This window comes from the organism of the source record quoted next, unplaced genomic scaffold, assembly GCF_019419815.1.
Source record: "Pyrus x bretschneideri cultivar Hongxiangsu unplaced genomic scaffold, Pyrus_bretschneideri_v1 Contig35, whole genome shotgun sequence".
Lineage (NCBI taxonomy): Eukaryota > Viridiplantae > Streptophyta > Magnoliopsida > Rosales > Rosaceae > Pyrus > Pyrus x bretschneideri.
The window spans coordinates 4767316-4785424 of NW_025999668.1; the positions used below are offsets into that span (position 1 = coordinate 4767316).

General features: G+C 37.6%; 3 protein-coding genes and 2 pseudogenes across 4 annotated transcripts; 3 read left to right on the forward strand and 2 right to left on the reverse strand.

Annotated features, from left to right (window-relative positions):
* Positions 1-2606: 2606 nt before the first annotated feature.
* LOC125480750 (rust resistance kinase Lr10-like) lies at positions 2607-5015 on the reverse strand. Its single transcript, XM_048591862.1, has 3 exons — positions 4323-5015; positions 4058-4084; positions 2607-3968 (listed from the first exon to the last, which is right to left on the reverse strand). Exons 1-3 carry the CDS (start codon positions 5008-5010, stop codon positions 2857-2859), a joined length of 1827 nt encoding a protein of 608 aa, XP_048447819.1. The 5' UTR covers positions 5011-5015; the 3' UTR covers positions 2607-2856.
* Positions 5016-5048: 33 nt separating this feature from the next.
* Positions 5049-5930, forward strand: LOC125480697 (the record flags this gene model as incomplete). Its single annotated transcript, XM_048591726.1, has 1 exon — positions 5049-5930. A coding segment is annotated over exon 1 (624 nt), but the record flags the coding sequence as incomplete, so codon positions are not given.
* On the forward strand, positions 5918-10285 carry LOC125480752 (rust resistance kinase Lr10-like). 2 transcript variants are annotated; one of them, XM_048591865.1, is made up of 4 exons: positions 5918-6135; positions 6980-7012; positions 8851-8880; positions 8994-10285. In XM_048591865.1, the coding sequence occupies exons 1-4, from the start codon at positions 5949-5951 to the stop codon at positions 10115-10117; spliced, it is 1374 nt and encodes a 457-aa protein (XP_048447822.1). In that variant the 5' UTR covers positions 5918-5948; the 3' UTR covers positions 10118-10285. The 2 variants fall into 2 exon arrangements, with proteins under 2 accessions (XP_048447822.1, XP_048447823.1); XM_048591866.1 differs by lacking the exon at positions 6980-7012.
* Positions 10286-12240: 1955 nt separating this feature from the next.
* LOC125480698 lies at positions 12241-15962 on the forward strand (annotated as a pseudogene).
* A 434-nt stretch (positions 15963-16396) lies between these two features.
* LOC125480773 lies at positions 16397-16526 on the reverse strand (annotated as a pseudogene).
* Between the last annotated feature and the right edge of the window lie 1583 nt (positions 16527-18109).

An 18109-nucleotide genomic window follows, 5' to 3' on the forward strand; every position in this document is an offset into this window, starting at 1 on the left:
TCATCAACATCCTCATCAACATCCCCATCAACATCCTCATCCTCTGAACGCAAAACAAAATTCCAAATTGGAAAATTCATTATTCCCTGCGAACCTACATTCTCATTTCCCCAAAAGACTTAAAAGTCAATGAATACTCTACAATTTAGAAAATGAGAATTCTTGTTTTCTCTAAATGATAACATTTTTTTTTTGTTTTAACGGATGCCACACACTAAGATTTTAACGTCGTTCTTCACATGAATGTGACACGTCAATCAACATACTGTTAAATAATGAGTTGATTTTTCTATAATTATTGCAATTTGATTTGTTCAACTTTTACACCCATCAACATCCTCATTCTCCGGAAACCAAACAAAATTCCAAAGTAGAAATTATATGCAAAAATCTGCAACTATCATTTTTCCCAAAAGACTTAAAAATTAACTATATGTTGCAGTCCTAATAGTTTAGGAATGTTATTGTGTAAATCCTATTAAATCTTGGGATATCTTTGTGGGATTCTACCATACCTTATCTTTAGATATTATCCTATTGGAGTATGAAATTTACCTCCCTTACTATTATAAATAAAGACATACCCAAAAGACTGAAAAGTTAATTAAAATATTTTTCTTCTATTTTAAGTCTTGTGTCAATGAGTACCCTACTATTTCGAAAATGAGAATTCTTGCTTCTTCTAAACCATTACACTTTTTTTTTTTTTTTGCATTTAATAAATGTCTCACTCTAGGATTTCAGTGTCATTCTTCAAATTAACGTGACAAATCAATCAATGTATTCTTAAATGGTTAGTTGATTTTTCAAAATTGTTGAAATTTCATAAGTTCAACTTTTATACCCCATCAATATCCTCATCCTCTGGATGCAAAACAAAATTCCAAAGTGAAAAATTCATTATTTCCATTGCAAACCTACAATCTCGTTTCCCCAAAAAAGTTAAAAGTCAACGAATACTCTACGATTTAGAAAATGAGAATTCTTGTTTTCTCTAAATTATTACATTTTTTCTTTTCTTTTAGTGGATGTCACACCCTATGATATTAACGTTGTTCTTCACATGAATGTGACACATCAATCAACGTACCGTTAAATATTGAGCTGATTTTTTCCAAAATTGTTGCAATTTGATTGTTCAACTTTTACACCCATCAACATCCTGAGTCTACGGAAACCAAACAAAATTCCGAAGTAGAAATTATATTATTCTAGCTGCAAATCTGCAACTCTCATTTTCTCCAAAAGACTTAAAAATCAACTATATGTTGCAGTCCTAATAGTTTAGGAATGTGATCATGTAAATCTTATTAAATCATGGGATATCCTTGTGGAATTCTACCATATCTTATCTTTAGATATTATCCTATTAAAGTTGTAATCATATTGAGGTATGAAATTTATCTTTCTTACTACTATAAATAATCTTAGTAAAATACCAAATTTATTGATAAATGATATCTTGCTATATTAATAGAATTTAGGTGGTCCCAAGGTTAATGTACGTTATAGGCAAGCACAACATAGAGAAAACTCAAACTTCTCAGTTCTTTAGGCATAAAAAAGTACCTAACCGAACCAGCATCCTATTCTGTACTCAAAGTTTGGTTGAGAAGTCAAATCTCGCACAAACATACAAAATCATTATATAAATACTGTCTGTTAGCAGCCTCTAACAAGGACAATGGCACTAAGAAAGAAACATTTCCCCGGGGAGAATCAAGTAATGATATAGTTGAACTATGTTTGATTTTAACACCAATAATCTGAGAGATATTCTTTTGTTGCTACATCACCCATTTACATGACTAATGTTGTAACACTCGTTAAATTTGCTTATAAGTTATATAACCAGACGGAAAATAAAAATTTGCTTATGGAGTTCAATAATGCGGTAGACAAAACAAGATGTAGCTTCATGAAACGAGAAATTTGCTCGTGGGTCCAATGGAGAACTCATATGAGTGAAAACTGAAAAGCTAACTGTGCCGCATGCGATTAGGCAAGTGGCTCTATTATTTGCCTTGTACTAGTCAACAAATTCGAATCTATTATGGTTGTGCGCCTTGCAGGCCAATGGTAAGAGCCCACTTCACTTGGACGTCGATATTCTATGGTAATCTACAATAAAAAAAGAAAAAAAATTTACACTCAGAAGCGGAGTGTGTTGAAAAATAAGATCTTAATTATCAGAACAATCAAATACTTGTTAACATTTTCATTTCTAGTAGCTTATTTATTTCCTCATATAAATCAATATGTAATCAACAATATCTTATTTGATTTTGGTTGAGGTACGGATTAAACTTGAAACGTATTTCAACATTCTGGAAGAGATGCGACTAGACCAATCTCTCTAGTTGGTAATGTAACTCATCCTAAAGTGATTATTGTTCAAGAAAAAGTAAATTCTCACTAATAATTCATCATTCCAATCTCACTAAGTTGCGGAATTATTGCTCTCAGTTTGTAAAAGTACTAAAACAAAAAAGAATGTTACAAAACATATCAATTTAAATGGGAAACTGAGAACCTAAAAACTTTGAAGGATCATGACTAAGCAAGCATGGCAACAATATGTCTATTGAAGCTAGTTAAGAACTGTGGTGTAAAAACTTGAGGAAAGATTTTTGCATAGAAGTTTAGTGGAAAAGTGATACATATTGGCCAGCCATTGGTTTCAAGTGAAAAACCAAGCAATCCAACAAACCTCGAATGTACTAACGTAGTTAGACAAACACCTCGAGCTATCGAGCACATATGGTACTTAGGTACAATGGTTACACTTCTCATGAGTCCTTAGTAACATACGTAAGTGTGCGAGCACATATCTATCTATATATCTAAGTAGATATGTTACTCTAATTCAGTAATAGCTTCTAACTGAATGTTTAGATTTCTTGCAGGTGTGGTTGCATTTGTTCGTGTAGGACCTGTAGATGCAAAAGGATTGGGAGGCATGGTTAAGTTTTCTCCTCCTTCCAGCATTTGAACAACTTCTTTCATGGAAGGACGACCCGCTGGGTGCCACTGGATGCACCACAGCCCTACAATTGCGAGTTTCTTTGGTGTTTTACCATCTCCTTCCTCCCCAAGATGGATCCGTAGTTCTTCTCCTTTTTCTAGAAGATTATAGATCCATTCTGGATAGTAAATTTCAGTTGGGATTGCTGAGGTTGAATCAATATTCTTCCTTCCACCTACCATCTCAAGCAGCAGCATTCCAAAACTATAGACGTCCGACTTATAGGACACATTTCCAAAGCTCCTGGAGAACACTTCAGGTGCAATGTAGCCCATATTCCCTCTAGCTGTAGTCATGGACACTATGCTTTGATCTTTGGAACACAACTTGGCCAAACCAAAATCAGAAATTTTTGGAGTGAAATTGTCGTCTAATAAAACATTATGAGGCTTGATGTCGAAATGGAGGATTCGTTGATCACATTCCTGATGAAGATAATAAATTCCCTTGGCTATAGCAAGAGCAATATCTTGCAACTTGTCCCAACCAAGAAAACGATTGTTATTGTCTGCCGATGAAATGAAATCGTGCAGTGAACCATTGGCGAAGAACTCATAAACGAGAGCTCTGTTAAACCCATCAGCACAGAAACCAACCAAACGAACCACGTTGACATGGTGGATACTTCCCATCATTCCAACTTCCTTTATGAAATCTTCCCCATTTCCGTTGGAACTATTGAGAACTTTTACAGCAACAAAGCATTCAGAAGAAAGTTTTCCTTTGAAAACAGTTCCATAGGCTCCTTGGCCTAACTTGTCCTGGAATTGGTTTGTGATCCTCTTAATATCTGCATAGGAATACCTGCTTGGTTTGTGAGCGTTGTAATCTTCTAAAAACTTTTCAATCTTCAATTGACTCTCCTTTTCTTTTCGATTAGACCTATAGACACGATAGGCTGCAACGGCCAGTAGTAATACCACAAATGATCCCAGTGTTGTACCTGAATCAAACAAATCCTTGAGTAAATAATAATATTCCCGACGGTCTAGCTAGACATGAAATAAAATAAAAAACCGTCAGACTACTCACCTACGGCTGCAAATTTCCTTGTTACACCTGAAAAAAGCATTGACAAATTTAGTAATAGTGATGATCTACTGCTCGGACAAATTTAGTAATAGAAGAAAACAAATTACTCTTTGCCTAGTCATTTGAAATTCATATCAAATGCGTTGCATCTAGTTATTTGAAATATGTTCAGTCGGATGCTTGGTAGATAAGTAAGCAGCAAGTGCAATAATATAGCAGAATATATGTAAAATAAAACCAAGATTGAAAATATAGGCAGACTCACTAGGTTTGCTCAAGCTAACACATTGAATTTCAGTGTTGGTGTGATTGTACTTGATTCTACACTTGTTGCCCTCTGCCTCACACTCTGTACAATTTGGTTTCTTCCATTTCAAATTAGTACCCTCAAGACCATAATAGTGGATCTGTGGAATCGACAAAACATCGTACATCTTTGTACACGACTCTAGTGGCGGATAGGCCACAGTGGTGTGGGAAGATTTAATGGCATAAACTCTGTAGCCAGGGCCACTAATGCAGGGGACTTCAGTGCTGTATAACTCTCTTTCAGCAAGGCAGTGGACTAAGGTAGCGTTGGAAGACAGAGATTCTTGGAAGTAGAATTGAGAGGCTGGCAATGAGATGTTGATGTTATCAACTTCTAAAGGCTTTAACAGCAGGCAATTACGCGGTTGATAGACTTGGACTTCCTGACGCTTGTAATCTATGCGTTTCACCAAGAATTTCACCACTACCACTCGGTGCTCCTGTCCGTAGTCACCCTCATTCGCATGGCAATCAGATGTCGGACTACAGTGATGTCCACAGCGAAACAGAATATGGATGGCCTCGCCATCATCCCCGCATTTGGATTTTTCACAAGCATAGGCATTCTGGGTTGCTCCGAGCAATGTTAACAAAGTCATTGAGAATATGCGAACCCAAGAGAGATTGAGCTGTAGCTGCTGCATTTCTGAGGTATGTTTTTTTCCAAGCAGAAGAACAAATAAATGTTAATAGTTTAACACAAAAGACCGTGTAGAGTACTTGACCATAAAAATGCAATTGATCTACGGGTTTACCCCAAAGACCACGTCACGGAAGCCTAGAAAGTATTTACTGTTTTGGTCAATACTTAATTCCACAGCGGAAAGAGAGAGTCATTCCCCTTTACCTTTACATGTGTAAAATCTTTTCTTGTGCTTATATATAAATTATTTGTATTGTTACGCACTTTCTGTGTCAAACCTCGCTGATATTTTTCTCCATGGGGATGAGTGGAAGGTCCTCCTCCTCCTCCTCCTCCTCCTTGTCTATGCGGTTTTTAATTGCAGCTTTTATTGTTTTTAGCTTATCCCCTCAAACCATTTGTAACGCCGCCCGGCAAAAGTGTGCGCCTTCTTCCTGCGGCCATATCCGCAATATAAGCTACCCTTTTCGACTAAAGGGTGATCCGCGCCACTGCGGCGACTCAGGATACACTCTGTCTTGTGAGAACAACAAAACCATACTAAACATATCTTCATCTGGCGATTACTACGTACAGGCAATCAACTACCATAACCAAACAATCCGATTTGTCGATCCAGGCCTTGACAAGAGCAATTGCTCCTCCCTTCCTCTTCATTCTCTGTATCTTCCTTATATGTATAATCGGTATCTTCGTTATTGGTATTTCAAAATTCCGACGACACCTGGGAATTGTACAGCATCATCAGCGACATGTACGGAAATTGGCACAACAAATTTAACATTTTTCAAGTGTCCGCGTCCAATGAATTCATCTCTTTACGTGGATGCTGCTCCATGTTTTCCTGTTCAATCTGCTTCTACTTCATCTTCGTCGATGTCGTCATCCCAACCAAAATCGTATGGCTATGTCAAGATTGGATATTTAGAGGTAGGGCAGATGAAGGACGGTTGCAGCATAGAGCGAACGACTTATGCCTACTTGTTCGACGGCTACAACGCTTCTTATAAATCCATACACAATTCTCTGGTTTATGGATTTGAGCTTCAATATGCCCCTCATGGTCCAATTCTCTGCGAAAACCAATGGCGGTGGTTTTACAAGTGTTATCCGCACAGCGTTCCAGGTGAGTAGGGAATTAATCTCAATTTTCTTTTTTACTTCATTATCTTCTGTTGTAGGAAATTCATTCCTATAAAATAAATAAAATTAAAATTAAAAGGGAGTTTTAACAAAAAGCCTATAATACTATTCACTTTAACGAAAAATCAAATTTTTACATCAAAAAGTCAATCATGGTACTATTCACTTTACCCTTTATTTTGTCCTTATCATTAAAAATCAAAGTTTTCAAACCTTTTTTATTAGTTTTCTTAAATTAAAATTGCAGGGCATAGTCATCATTTGTCTCTTTTTTTATCATCTTCAACTAAAAGAGCTAAATAAATAGCTTTGTAAAAAGTTATATTTAAATAAAAATGTTAGGCTAATTTCATATACTATCTTCAATTGAAGAGACTAAACATAGCCATTTAATAATTTATTAGTTTTAAACTTATATTTTAAATTTATTGGTTAATTTAAGTAAACTATTTTTGGATGTTTTTAAAATTACTCATTGAATTTGAATCAATTATTGTAACTAAGGAGTTGAGCACCAAAAAAGGTTAAGAAGAGGGCTACATTTGACTAGTATGTCATCTTTTAGCTTGTGGACCATTGGAGATGACGAAATATGTTAGACAAAGAAATAAAAAGTTTGAAAAAAAACAAGTGACCATTTACCACAGCGGTGGAAATGTATTATGCTCTTACATGATGACATGGGTTCGAATTCTGTCAGTGGCTAATCTAACATTTAACTTACTAACGTAAAAAAATAAAAAAATAAATAAAAGTTTGAAATTTTAATTTAAAATCAACGGGTGTGGACCCAAGTATTTTACATTTTTCCCTCTTTGCCAATGCAGGTTTTTTCCGATTTCTATGGGCACTGATTCCAGGTAAGAGATTTATATATGGGAGATTATATGACATTTAATTTATCCTCTATTTCGAGAGTTCTTATATTCCTTTTGAATTGGTTTGACCCTTTGGCTTACACCCCTTCATCAAGAGGTGCTACTTCCTAAAGAACGTGTTTTTTCAATTTGAATTGATATCCAAATATTCAAACATGTTGTGAACTCTAAGAACATTTATAAAGAAGATGTTAAATCCAAAACATCGAAGTATTTTAACAAAAAAAAATATAGTATTCAAGTGTTTGATATGTTGTAGACTGTAGTCATGTAAATATCTGAAAATAGTATAATATTAAATTATAAAATAATAATTTATTTTATTTATTATTTATAATCTCTCCTATTTTCACTCTCTCTCCTGTCCCTCATTTTCTCCGCCACTATTCCTCCCTCATCTCAATTCTCAACTTCACTGGATCCTCGAGAGCAACCCCGTCGTCAGTGGTCGCATGGCCACCGTCAACATCTCCACCCACACCTTCGAGGCCAGCGCCTCCATTCTCCACTCCAGGAACTTGCACGCTTTGAACTACACCAATCTCCTCAACCTCGTCGTCAAAAGCCCCTCCCTCTATTCTGCGCTTCAAATCAAAGCTTCCCTTTGCTGATGAGAGTGTTTTGGTTTCCAATTCACTCCTCATGCTCTTCAGATACGGCTTCTCCCTTGTCAGGATGGACAAGGTTGTTGAGGTATAAAAGTAAATAAATAAAAGGTTTGTTTTTTGGTTTTAACTTAGGGTTTTTTTGTTGAATTTGGTAAATTTCTTTGTGTGGTACAGGTAAGATTGTTTGGCATCTTATTAATTTATTGGGTGTTAATTTGGTGAAGTCCTTGCCTATGAGAATCATCAATCCTGCTACTGAAGAAATCATGGTCCTTTTCTCACCCTAAGCATTTCTGTCAATTAAATTAATTTCTGGGTTGTTTTCTAAATTTAATTACTGTTTAATCATCGCATTTGATCGTGTGTAGGATCTAGAAGGAGGAGAGGGATAGTCGTTGGTGCAGTCGTGGTGGTGGTGGTGGTGTTGAGCGGGAGTGGGATGGACGGCGGCGGTCCTAGGGGTCTGATGCGGGGCGAGGGAGTAGGAAAGAGATCCTTCCATTTTGTTGCAGGGACAAGGACTCATTTTGAAAAACTAACGAGGGTGTAGGAAAGTTTCATTAAACATGCACTGTCGCTCTGCATGTTTTGGAAAAGGGCTAGATTTTCAAAGCTATGTTTTGCTGCATGAGCTTTTAGTCTTTTTATTCACCCTCAATTTAAAAAAGCTGGTTTTAGAGTGTTTACCAAACACTAAAAAGACCCCAACTTTTTTTCATACATGCATTTTTTTTATAATTTCAGCTGTACCAAACTGGTACTAAGAGCCCCAGACTTTCTTTAATTACACTATATTTTTGTTACACCTTACAAGAGTGGTATTTAATCAATCACATAAACATGTACCTAACAAATAATATAGTGCATCCTCTATGGATATGAAAAACTGCAACAAATTTCAATGTTAATCCAGGTGTGCGTAGGAGCGATATGTTTGTAACTACCTCCAGGGTATATGTATGATGGCTTATCAGAAATTGGAAACCAAAATAGCTCCCATAATTTATTAGGGGCTATATCTATGATGGCTTAACAGAAATTTTTATCTATAATAATGCTTTGCACTTCGAAAGCTAGCTAGTTATTTCTCTTTGATTTTGTTAATATATCTTCTTGTATTTCTTGGGTATTTAATGTTCGTCACAATATTCACTTCGCAAAGTTCAAGCTCTAATCAAGTTTGATTTACTCTTCATTCTGTTCTAAATGCAGCTTTTGCACTCTTGGGACTCGTTTGTTACGGTAAGAGCTTTGCTGATATATATGATATCCAATATTGAGCATATACTTTGATCCAAGGCAACAAGTCAGTTTCGTTTCTCATGATGTTTTTTGTGATTTACTCCAATGTTCAGCACTATTTGTTGTGGCAAAATTTCTATTTGGGGCACCATTCGTGACTGTGTTTTTGATCTATACATGGAAAAGAAGGCATTTGTCAATGTACAACTCCATAGAAGAATTTTTGCATGGTGAAAAGAATTTTGTGCCAATAAGGTATTCGTACTCGAACATCAAGAAGATGTCTAACAAATTTAAAGAAAAACTTGGTGAAGGAGGGTATGGATCAGTATTCAAAGCAAGGTTACGGAGTGGACGTTTTGGGGCAATTAAGATGTTGGATAAGCCCAAAGGCAATGGACAAGATTTCATCAGCGAGGTAAATACTATTGGGAGGATTCACCATGTTAATGTGGTTCGGCTTGTTGGTTATTGTGTTGAGGGATCGAAGCATGCTTTGGTATATGATTTCATGCTCAACGGATCTCTTGATAAATACATTTATTGCAAAGAAGGAAGTATCCCATTAAGTTGCAAGACAACGTATGAGATTTCTCTTGGAGTGGCTCAAGGGATCAAATATCTACATGAAGATTGTGACATGCAAATATTACATTTTGACATCAAGCCTCACAACATTCTTCTTGATGAGAATTTCATACCGAAGATTTCTGACTTTGGGCTTGCAAAATTATATCCGGTGGATAATAGTATTGTGTCTCTAACAGCAGCAAGGGGTACAATGGGATATATGGCTCCTGAACTATTCTACAAGAATATTGGCGGTGTTTCATTTAAAGCCGATGTTTATAGTTTTGGAATGTTGTTGATGGAAATGGCAAGCAGAAGGAAGAATTTGAATGCATTGGCAGAGCATTCAAGTCAACTTTACTTCCCTTCGTGGGTTTACAATCAATATAATGAAGGAAAGGACTTCGAGGTGGGAGAAATTGTAGAGGAGGAAAAACCATTAACAAAAAAAATGATTATAACCGCCTTGTGGTGTATACAATTGAAGCCAAGCGATCGACCTTCAATGAAGGAAGTCCTACAGATGCTCGAAGGAGATGTTGAATTCCTTCGAATGCCTCCGGAGCCTCTTCTATATCCACAAGAGATGCCCGTAGTTGCTCCTAATGGTAATCTGAATCCAACATATTCTAAGGCGGAGTTAACATCTTCTTTGACGGGTAGGTGAAGACACGCAACTAGCATAGGCTCTGTCAGTTTGAATCTCAATGCAATGTTTCTGGTTTTGTAGTAGTACTGTTTGCTTGTACGTTGAACGTGATGTTAAATATGTTTAGTACGGCATATTTTCATGATTCCAGGGATAAATAATAGCATGTTTGGTACTTTACTTGAATCTAACTTTTTTAAATCAAAAACAATTTTCAAGTTTTAGGTTTTAAAAACTTGTTTGGTTGGACTATTTTAAAAAATTGAACTCAAGATTGATTCAAATATATAGATCTAAAAACATAAAAAGGGAGTTTTAGAATTTTTAAATTTAAATTCATTCATTTTTTTTCTCTTCCTCCTTCCCTTTCACTCCAAATCTCTCTTTTCTTCTTTCACTTTTTTTTTTTTTTTTTTCGTTTCTTCTTCAATCTGTTTTCTTCTTGTTTTAGGTTCTGTCTCACTCATTTTCCTCTCTATCTACTCTGATCCTCTCTTCTTTCTCTTTCCTTCAATCATCTTTTACTTTGTTTCCTTATCTCTCCTTTTTCTCCCTCTTCTACGATCTCCTCTTTTTAGATCTCTTTATCTAGTTTAAGTTGTAAGATTTAAAATTTTTAAATCGCAAACCAATCAAATGTTTTAATCTTAAAAAAAAATATTTTTAAGAAATGTTCTTAAGAAATGTTTTGATAAATGATAAAAAAAATTTCAAATAAGATACCCAACATGCCCTAACATATTCATGAAGGACACCGTTGTATGATTCATGAAGACGATATTTTCTAATTTTTGTTCCAAGAAATTATTGGTTGTGATGATTGTTCGCTCGTGCTGGTAATTCTGGTTCTCATGGGCTCATGCCGGCTGCACTTACATAGCTCCGGTTGTTATTTGTTAGTGGAGGGAGGGACCTCCTTGGTCAATATTCGAAACCCTTTTCTTTTTTATTTTTGTTTCTGTGAGTACAATGATATATTTACACTAAGTGAGGGAGGTTAGTTTAGGCTACATAATGGACAATCTAATTTGATATTGAATTTTCCATTTACGAGATTCGAACCTAAGATCTTTTACTTACAAGTAAAAAATAATATTATTAGACTATAGTACAGAATGGCAATATTCGAAACCTTTTAGTTTGCCAAGTCATTTCTTGGTCAAAAGATTTTGCAGAAAGTTGAGGTTTTACCACAAAACTAATTGGCAATATGAGACTAGCTTAATTACTTAAGCACATGTAAAGTCCCTTTTTCCCCGACGTGGAATGCAGTCTCAAAAAAAATTTCTGTCTGAGAATCCTTCCTTTAGTATTTGAAATGCTGCCTGCTTTGTACTGCGCAACCAGTTTATAGCTTTGGTGGAGGACTCAGCCTCCTCGTTATAATTTCCTAAGAATCTTGAACGTAATGTTTATCACTAGCTGGAGCATCATTGTAATTGTAAGCCAAAGGGAAGATTTGTTGATCACGTCCTTGGTGAAGATATTCAATTCCTTTGGCAAATAGCTAGATCTTGCAGCTTATCCCAACCAAGAAATTTGTTGTTATTGTCTGCTGATGAAATGAAATCATGTAGTGATCTAATGAACAAAAGCTCGTCTAAATCCATCAACGCAGAAGCCAACCAAGGGAATAGCATGGTTGATGTGACCCATTGTTCCCACTTTATTTATGAACTCTTACCGATCTCCCCTTCCAATTGTATAACTTCATATGGTTTACCACATCGTTTTCCGAACACACTAAAATATCTCTCTTTCCTTAGAACTATTGAGGACCAGCAGAAGATAGCTTTCCTTTAAGGTAAGAGATCCTCTTCAGATCATTTCCACGAAATTTACCCTATCAATCAATCCGAACCCTTGAAATTTTGACCAAACGGCTAAAATTATTGTAATTTTTAAAGATGCCCCCTGTTTTTAACCGTTGGATCAAATTTCAAAGATCCGGATTGATTGATAGGGTAGAGTTGGTAAAAGGGATCCGGAGATGATCTCTTTCCTCTCTTTAAAAACAGTTCCTAGGCCTAACTTGTCTATGAACTGATTTGTAATCCTCTTAATAACTTGTCTATGAACAACTGTTAGGAAGTGTTGTTAATTCCTCTATGCAACAGAGTAGTCTGTGGAGTTCTCAAGAAATGCCATCAGTGGACCTGTATGCTTTGTTCAGACAGCACTCAACAGACCTGAATAATAGTTCTGAAATAAGGCCAAGCACTGGACATCATTGTTCCAACTATAGTAATCAGCGTGAGGGGAACCTAACCTTCCCATTAGAAAACACGTCAGTCAGAGAGCCCGGAAAACATACTGAACCACTTATGGGAACTAAGAGTGGTAGCATAAAGCATGTCAGTGAGCTCAGCAAAAATTCTATCAACGACGCTGATGGTAAGCATATACTCATGGAAAATCAATCAGTTGATTCAAAGTTACAGGAGCAACTATTTTCTCATGGTCAGTCACATAATGAGACAAGTACACATACTTCAAAAAGAAGAAAAGGAAAGGCAGACAGCGGGAAAAAGAATGCAGTTGACTGGGACATCTTGAGAAAGCAGGTGCAGGTCAATGGTAGGAAAAAGGAAAGAAATAAAGACAGAATGGACTCACTGGATTATGAAGCACCCAAAAATGCTAATGTCAAAGAAATTTCTGAGGCAATCAAGGAACGAGGGATGAACATCATGCTAGCAGAACGGATCCAGGTACTCTACTATTAGTATTCAGTCCAAGTTCATTGGACCGTTAATTTTCTCCAGATAACATCACTTGATAGGTTAAGACTATCCCTCGTGATAACACTAGTTGCACAATGTTTGTAGGAATTCCTAAACCGACTGGTTAAAGAACATGGAAGCATCGATCTGGAATGGTTAAGAGATGTTCCTCCTGATGAAGCAAAGTAAGTCATTCCACAATTCATTATCTTGTAGAACGTTACAGCTACCCCCTTTATGCCATTAACAAGGCCATTATTCATCAGGTTTGGTATACAGTTATCACTAATGATTTTCCTGCAGGGATTATCTATTAAGCATACGAGGCTTGGGCTTGAAAAGTGTGGAGTGTGTCCGGCTTTTAACACTTCACCACCTTGCTTTCCCGGTAACAATTATGCGACTACTAAATACTAATTATGTTACAAGAGCCTGGGGACATCTTAAAATCAATGAAATTATATATGTTCTTTGCTCCATATAGGTTGACACTAATTTTGGAAGGATAGCAGTAAGACTGGGATGGGTCCCCCTCCAACCATTACCTGAATCACTCCAGTGACACCTCCTAGAAATGTAAGAAATGATAGTTTGGTAAATGAATGCTTACTTTTCCACTACTGGAAAATGCTAACCGTATTCCCTCTAGGTACCCAATGCTGGAATCAATTCAAAAGTATCTATGGCCAAGATTATGCAAAATTGATCAACGAACCCTGTAAGCTCATAGCTTCATAAACTTTTCATATAAATTTGAGAGCACTACTTTCAAGTGCAAAAGTTCATGTAATTTTATTTATATTTGTCGACTTATGCTTTTACTGATTAATTGACTATTGAACCATAGTTATGAGCTGCATTACCAGATGATTAAATTTGGAAAGGTTTACATCGACATTACAAAACTATATGCAAGAGAAGATGGAGCTTCAAGAAGGTGACATGTCCAAGTCTTTAGTTTCCTTGACTTCGGAAGCTGCTTCTATCCCTACACCCAAGCTAAAGAATGTCAGTCGACTACGAACAGAGCACCAAGTGTAAGTACATTTCATCCCATAGTCACAAACCCACATATTCCTTGCAAAACACTGAACACAAACTGAAATATAGTAGGGCCAAAGTCCACAGCATGTTCAATCTAGGAAAACAAATTTAGCGTCGAAATTTTGAATTCGCCACCGTCAGAATTCTTGCAGGAATTTTAACAACTCTCTGCCTGGAGCCATACGTTCTGAGTTTTGGCACACATACCTATACAAGCATGTGTATACAGGCATAACTGTAAATCCTCTGACACCCTTATACATTCTGTGCTGGTATAATGCAGGTATGAACTACCAGATTCACATCCACTCTTAAAAGGGGTAGGTTAAAATTATATATATTATATCTACAATACATGAAGCGTTCTAATTCTCAATTAATCACCATTCAACTTTACAGATGGACAGACGGGAACCAGATGATCCAAGCCCTTACCTTCTTGCTATATGGACACCAGGTAAGCTCCAGACATAAAAGAACTGAGATACATTGTTAAGGATCTTGAGATCAATTCAAATTTAATGCATTTGATTCAGTAAGCCAAGTTAGAACTTGGGATACAGATGCATGGATGGCCTAGCACTAGCTAAATTTGACATCAGATGAATGAAGTCGAAATATTGTACATCTTACTAAGTGATACATTTATTTTACTTATATCAGGTGAGACTGCAAATTCAATTCAACCACCAGAAAGCAGGTGTGGCTCCCAAGACCAACACAAATTGTGCAATGAGAAGACATGTTTTTCATGTAATAGTATAAGAGAAGAAAATTCACAAACAGTCAGAGGGACGATTTTGGTGAGAAAAATTGATTCTTGTAATAAGTCAAAGACAATAAACTACATGCATTTGTTTACTGAAATTTAATTCAACTTGTTGCAGATACCTTGTAGAACAGCAATGAGAGGGAGCTTTCCACTCAACGGCACATATTTTCAAGTTAATGAGGTAAGTCTTATTGAAACTAATCTCCTTGAAGTTTATCTACAGAGCACAGTCTGGACAAAATTAAAAGTGGTCCAGAATCCTGTACTCCACTTCTGTAAGCCAGAATGTTAAAGCCATTACTTCCAGATTTATAAACAAAGTTCTATCATGATGCAGATGTTCGCGGATCATGAGTCTAGTCACAACCCAATAGATGTTCCAAGGGGGTGGATATGGAATTTGCCAAGACGGACCGTATACTTTGGAACTTCTGTATCGACAATATTCAGAGGTAAGTGATATGAAGATACCAGCGTTGCGATTTTCACATCCCATTTAGAGATGTATACTTATTACTTACAACGAAAATAATTATGTCCACCAGGTCTATCAACAGAGGGAATTCAATACTGCTTTTGGAGAGGTATGTGATACTAACTTCAGTTCTTCATAATACTTTGCGATAACTATCATGAGTTATCTTCTCAGGACTAGTTATATAACAAAGGTATACTTACCATGGTTTAAGAAAAAGAAAATGTAAATGATAAACTTTGAACTAATTTGTAATTTTTGATGCAAAAGACAAATCATTGATAGTGCAATTATATGTAATTAGCCAGAGGGTAATTAAGATATTTGACTGATGATTTCTCGAGTCCTGAGTGTCTTCAAAAGAAGGGGAAATAAGAGGGAGAGAAATCTGACGAAATTTTGGTGCGACTGTTGAAAACATTGTATTAAAAACCAGTGTATGTAATTTAGCAGTACAAAGTGACAAACAAGTTTACTTATTGACTGATTGATTTATATGCAGGATATGTGTGTGTGAGAGGATTTGAAAGAAAAACAAGAGCACCACGACCCTTAATGCCCAGATTGCATTTTCCTGCAAGTAAGTTGACCAGGACAAAAAATGAAGGGAAGAAACAGCATTGATCATGGTGCAAAGAAGATTTTCATCACACGACTGACTGTGAGAAGAACAATGACTAACAAATTCTATTGCATTCAATTATTTTTCCTCTAGATGAGCATTGACTATATGACAGGCAGGCAGCTGATAGCAAAGTATCATGCACAATATGTGAGATCTCATGATCAGTTGATTGTAGCCTGTATGTACATTAGTATTTTTCAATAAATGCCCAAAAAAAAGCAATCCTTCCGAAAAATGTCGCATTGTCACTATCCAAAAGAAGAAGATTTCTTCGGCAGTCAATAAACAAAAAGAAAAATTACATGTATGGATGCATGAATACAGAATATACATTAGATGAAGTGATACACAGCGAAGAAGGCAAAAGACTAAGGTAAACGAATCATCACAAGTATAGCCGGCCTATACTTAAACAAGAATGCCGTGTCATCCAGCGGAGCCTAAAAGAAGGTGACATGGGCAGACAGCTGACTCCTTTTCAATAGAAAGGAATAGCCAAACCAACCCAGCTGGTAGGTCAATCTCAAAAATCTTAACGGCCAGCAAACCGGAGACGCACTGCAGAATTCAGAAACATATTTTAATCCCTAATGCCAGTCATTTCCACATTCTTCTTCTTCTTATAAGCCTTTTTCCACTATGTGGGGTCGGTTGTAGGGGGATGCAACATGAGGACTTCCCAGGAGGTCACCCATTCTAGTACTACTCTCACCCAAAACTCGCTTAACTTCGGAGTTCAGATGGGATCCGGTGTAACATCCCACATCGCCTAGGGTAGTGATCCTTATATGTATGTTCTCATCCCTACCACTAGTACAAAAAATACTTTGGGTGACGTAGGTCCTTCGTTGCGCAAACCCAAAAAAACGTCGCGCAAAAATTTGCGTGACGAACCTTCGTCGCGCGACAAGCGTCGCACCAAGCCTGTGAAAGAAGGTTTTGCGCGACGAAGAAGTTACATGCATCACGCAAAGTGTCTTTGCGTGACGTAGTACCATGCGTCACGCAAAGTGGGTTGGCGTGACCAATGTCTGCATCACGCAAAGTGGATTGGCGTGACCTAGGTGTGCGTCACGCAAAGTGGGTTTGCGTGACGTATGTGTGCGTCACTGAAAGTGGGTTGGCGTGACGTAGGATTCGTGTCACTCAGAGTGGGTTGCGAGAGAGTGAGAGTGCGATTTTGCGGTTATGCGACGGCGGGAGAGAGGGCGAGGGTTGTTGCATTCGTGTCACTCAGAGTGGGTTGCGAGAGAGTGAGAGTTCTGCGTTCTAGGGTTTGAGAGTTGGTTTCAAGAAAGTGAGGGGGCCGAAGTGGGGGAAAGACTTTGCGTGACGTATGTGGCGTCGCGCAAAACAGCTTTGCGCGACGCATGTGCACATACGTCGCGCAAAGCTGTTTTGCGCGACGCCACTTACGTCACGAAAAGATGTTTTGCGCGACATAAGTGCACGTGCGTCACGCAAAGTCAACAGAAAAAGCGTTAAAACTTACTTTCTTTAGCGCCAAAATCTTGCGGGACACACAAAACGTCGCACAAATGGCCTTTGCACGACGTTTTGTGTTTAACGTCACGCAAACATACTTTGCGCGACGCATTTAGCTGCGTCGCGCAAGTTTTCGTCGCGCAAACATGTTTTTGTACTAGTGTACCTAGCACGAACCTTTTAGGGAGCTCACTGGCTTCGGGTTCTATCAGAACTCCGAAGTTAAGCGAGTAGCGCGAGAGAGCACTCCCATGATGGGTGACCCACTAGGAAGTTCTTGTGTGAATTCCCATGGGAAGTTCTTGTGGAGCGAGCCCAGGATGTGGTGGACCTCGGGCCGCAATGTGACAATTTGGTATCAGAGCCTAGCCCTGGCCGTTCCCTACTTAGCATGAGGCCTTTTTGGAGCTCGCTAACTTTGTGTTCCATCGGAACTCCGAAGTTAAGCGCGTAGCGCTCGAGAGCACTCCCATGATGGGTGACTCACTGAGAAGTTCTTGTCTGAGTTCCCAGAAACAAAACCGTGAGGGTGTGGTCGGGACCCAAAGCGGACAATATCGTGCTACGGTGGTGAATGTGGTGGACCCTGGGCCGGGATGTGACATCCGGTGCATGTGAGTTGGTATGATCGCATCTCAAGGATTCAACGTAAGATAGGAGTGCCTGTCGACTACCTGACACCCTCCTCGTCCTCGTCCTCCTTTATCCGGACTTGGGACCGACAATGTAAGATAAACTTACACAAACAGAGTTCCAGACATTTCCACATTGCAGAAGAAAAATTTTAGACAACATTTCTCAAATTATGTCCGGGGGAAAAGTCTATCTAAGGATCATTAGTTTTTCATCCGAGGCAATAACACACGCAAGCGTACTCTCAATTGAA

What these genes read in the sequence shown, in the direction of transcription:
- LOC125480750 (XM_048591862.1), bottom strand. Translation starts at nt 5,010, where the DNA reads ATGCAGCAGCTACAGCTCAATCTCTCTTGGGTTCGCATATTCTCAATG. An exon ending in TGTTAGCTTGAGCAAACCTA is followed by an intron (nt 4,085 to 4,322) that starts GTGAGTCTGCCT and finishes TGCTTTTTTCAG; the next exon opens with GTGTAACAAGGAAATTTGCA. An exon ending in AAGGAAATTTGCAGCCGTAG is followed by an intron (nt 3,969 to 4,057) that starts GTGAGTAGTCTG and finishes TGTTTGATTCAG; the next exon opens with GTACAACACTGGGATCATTT.
- LOC125480752 (XM_048591865.1), top strand. Translation starts at nt 5,949, where the DNA reads ATGAAGGACGGTTGCAGCATAGAGCGAACGACTTATGCCTACTTGTTC. An exon ending in TTATCCGCACAGCGTTCCAG is followed by an intron (nt 6,136 to 6,979) that starts GTGAGTAGGGAA and finishes TTGCCAATGCAG; the next exon opens with GTTTTTTCCGATTTCTATGG. An exon ending in CTTGGGACTCGTTTGTTACG is followed by an intron (nt 8,881 to 8,993) that starts GTAAGAGCTTTG and finishes TCCAATGTTCAG; the next exon opens with CACTATTTGTTGTGGCAAAA.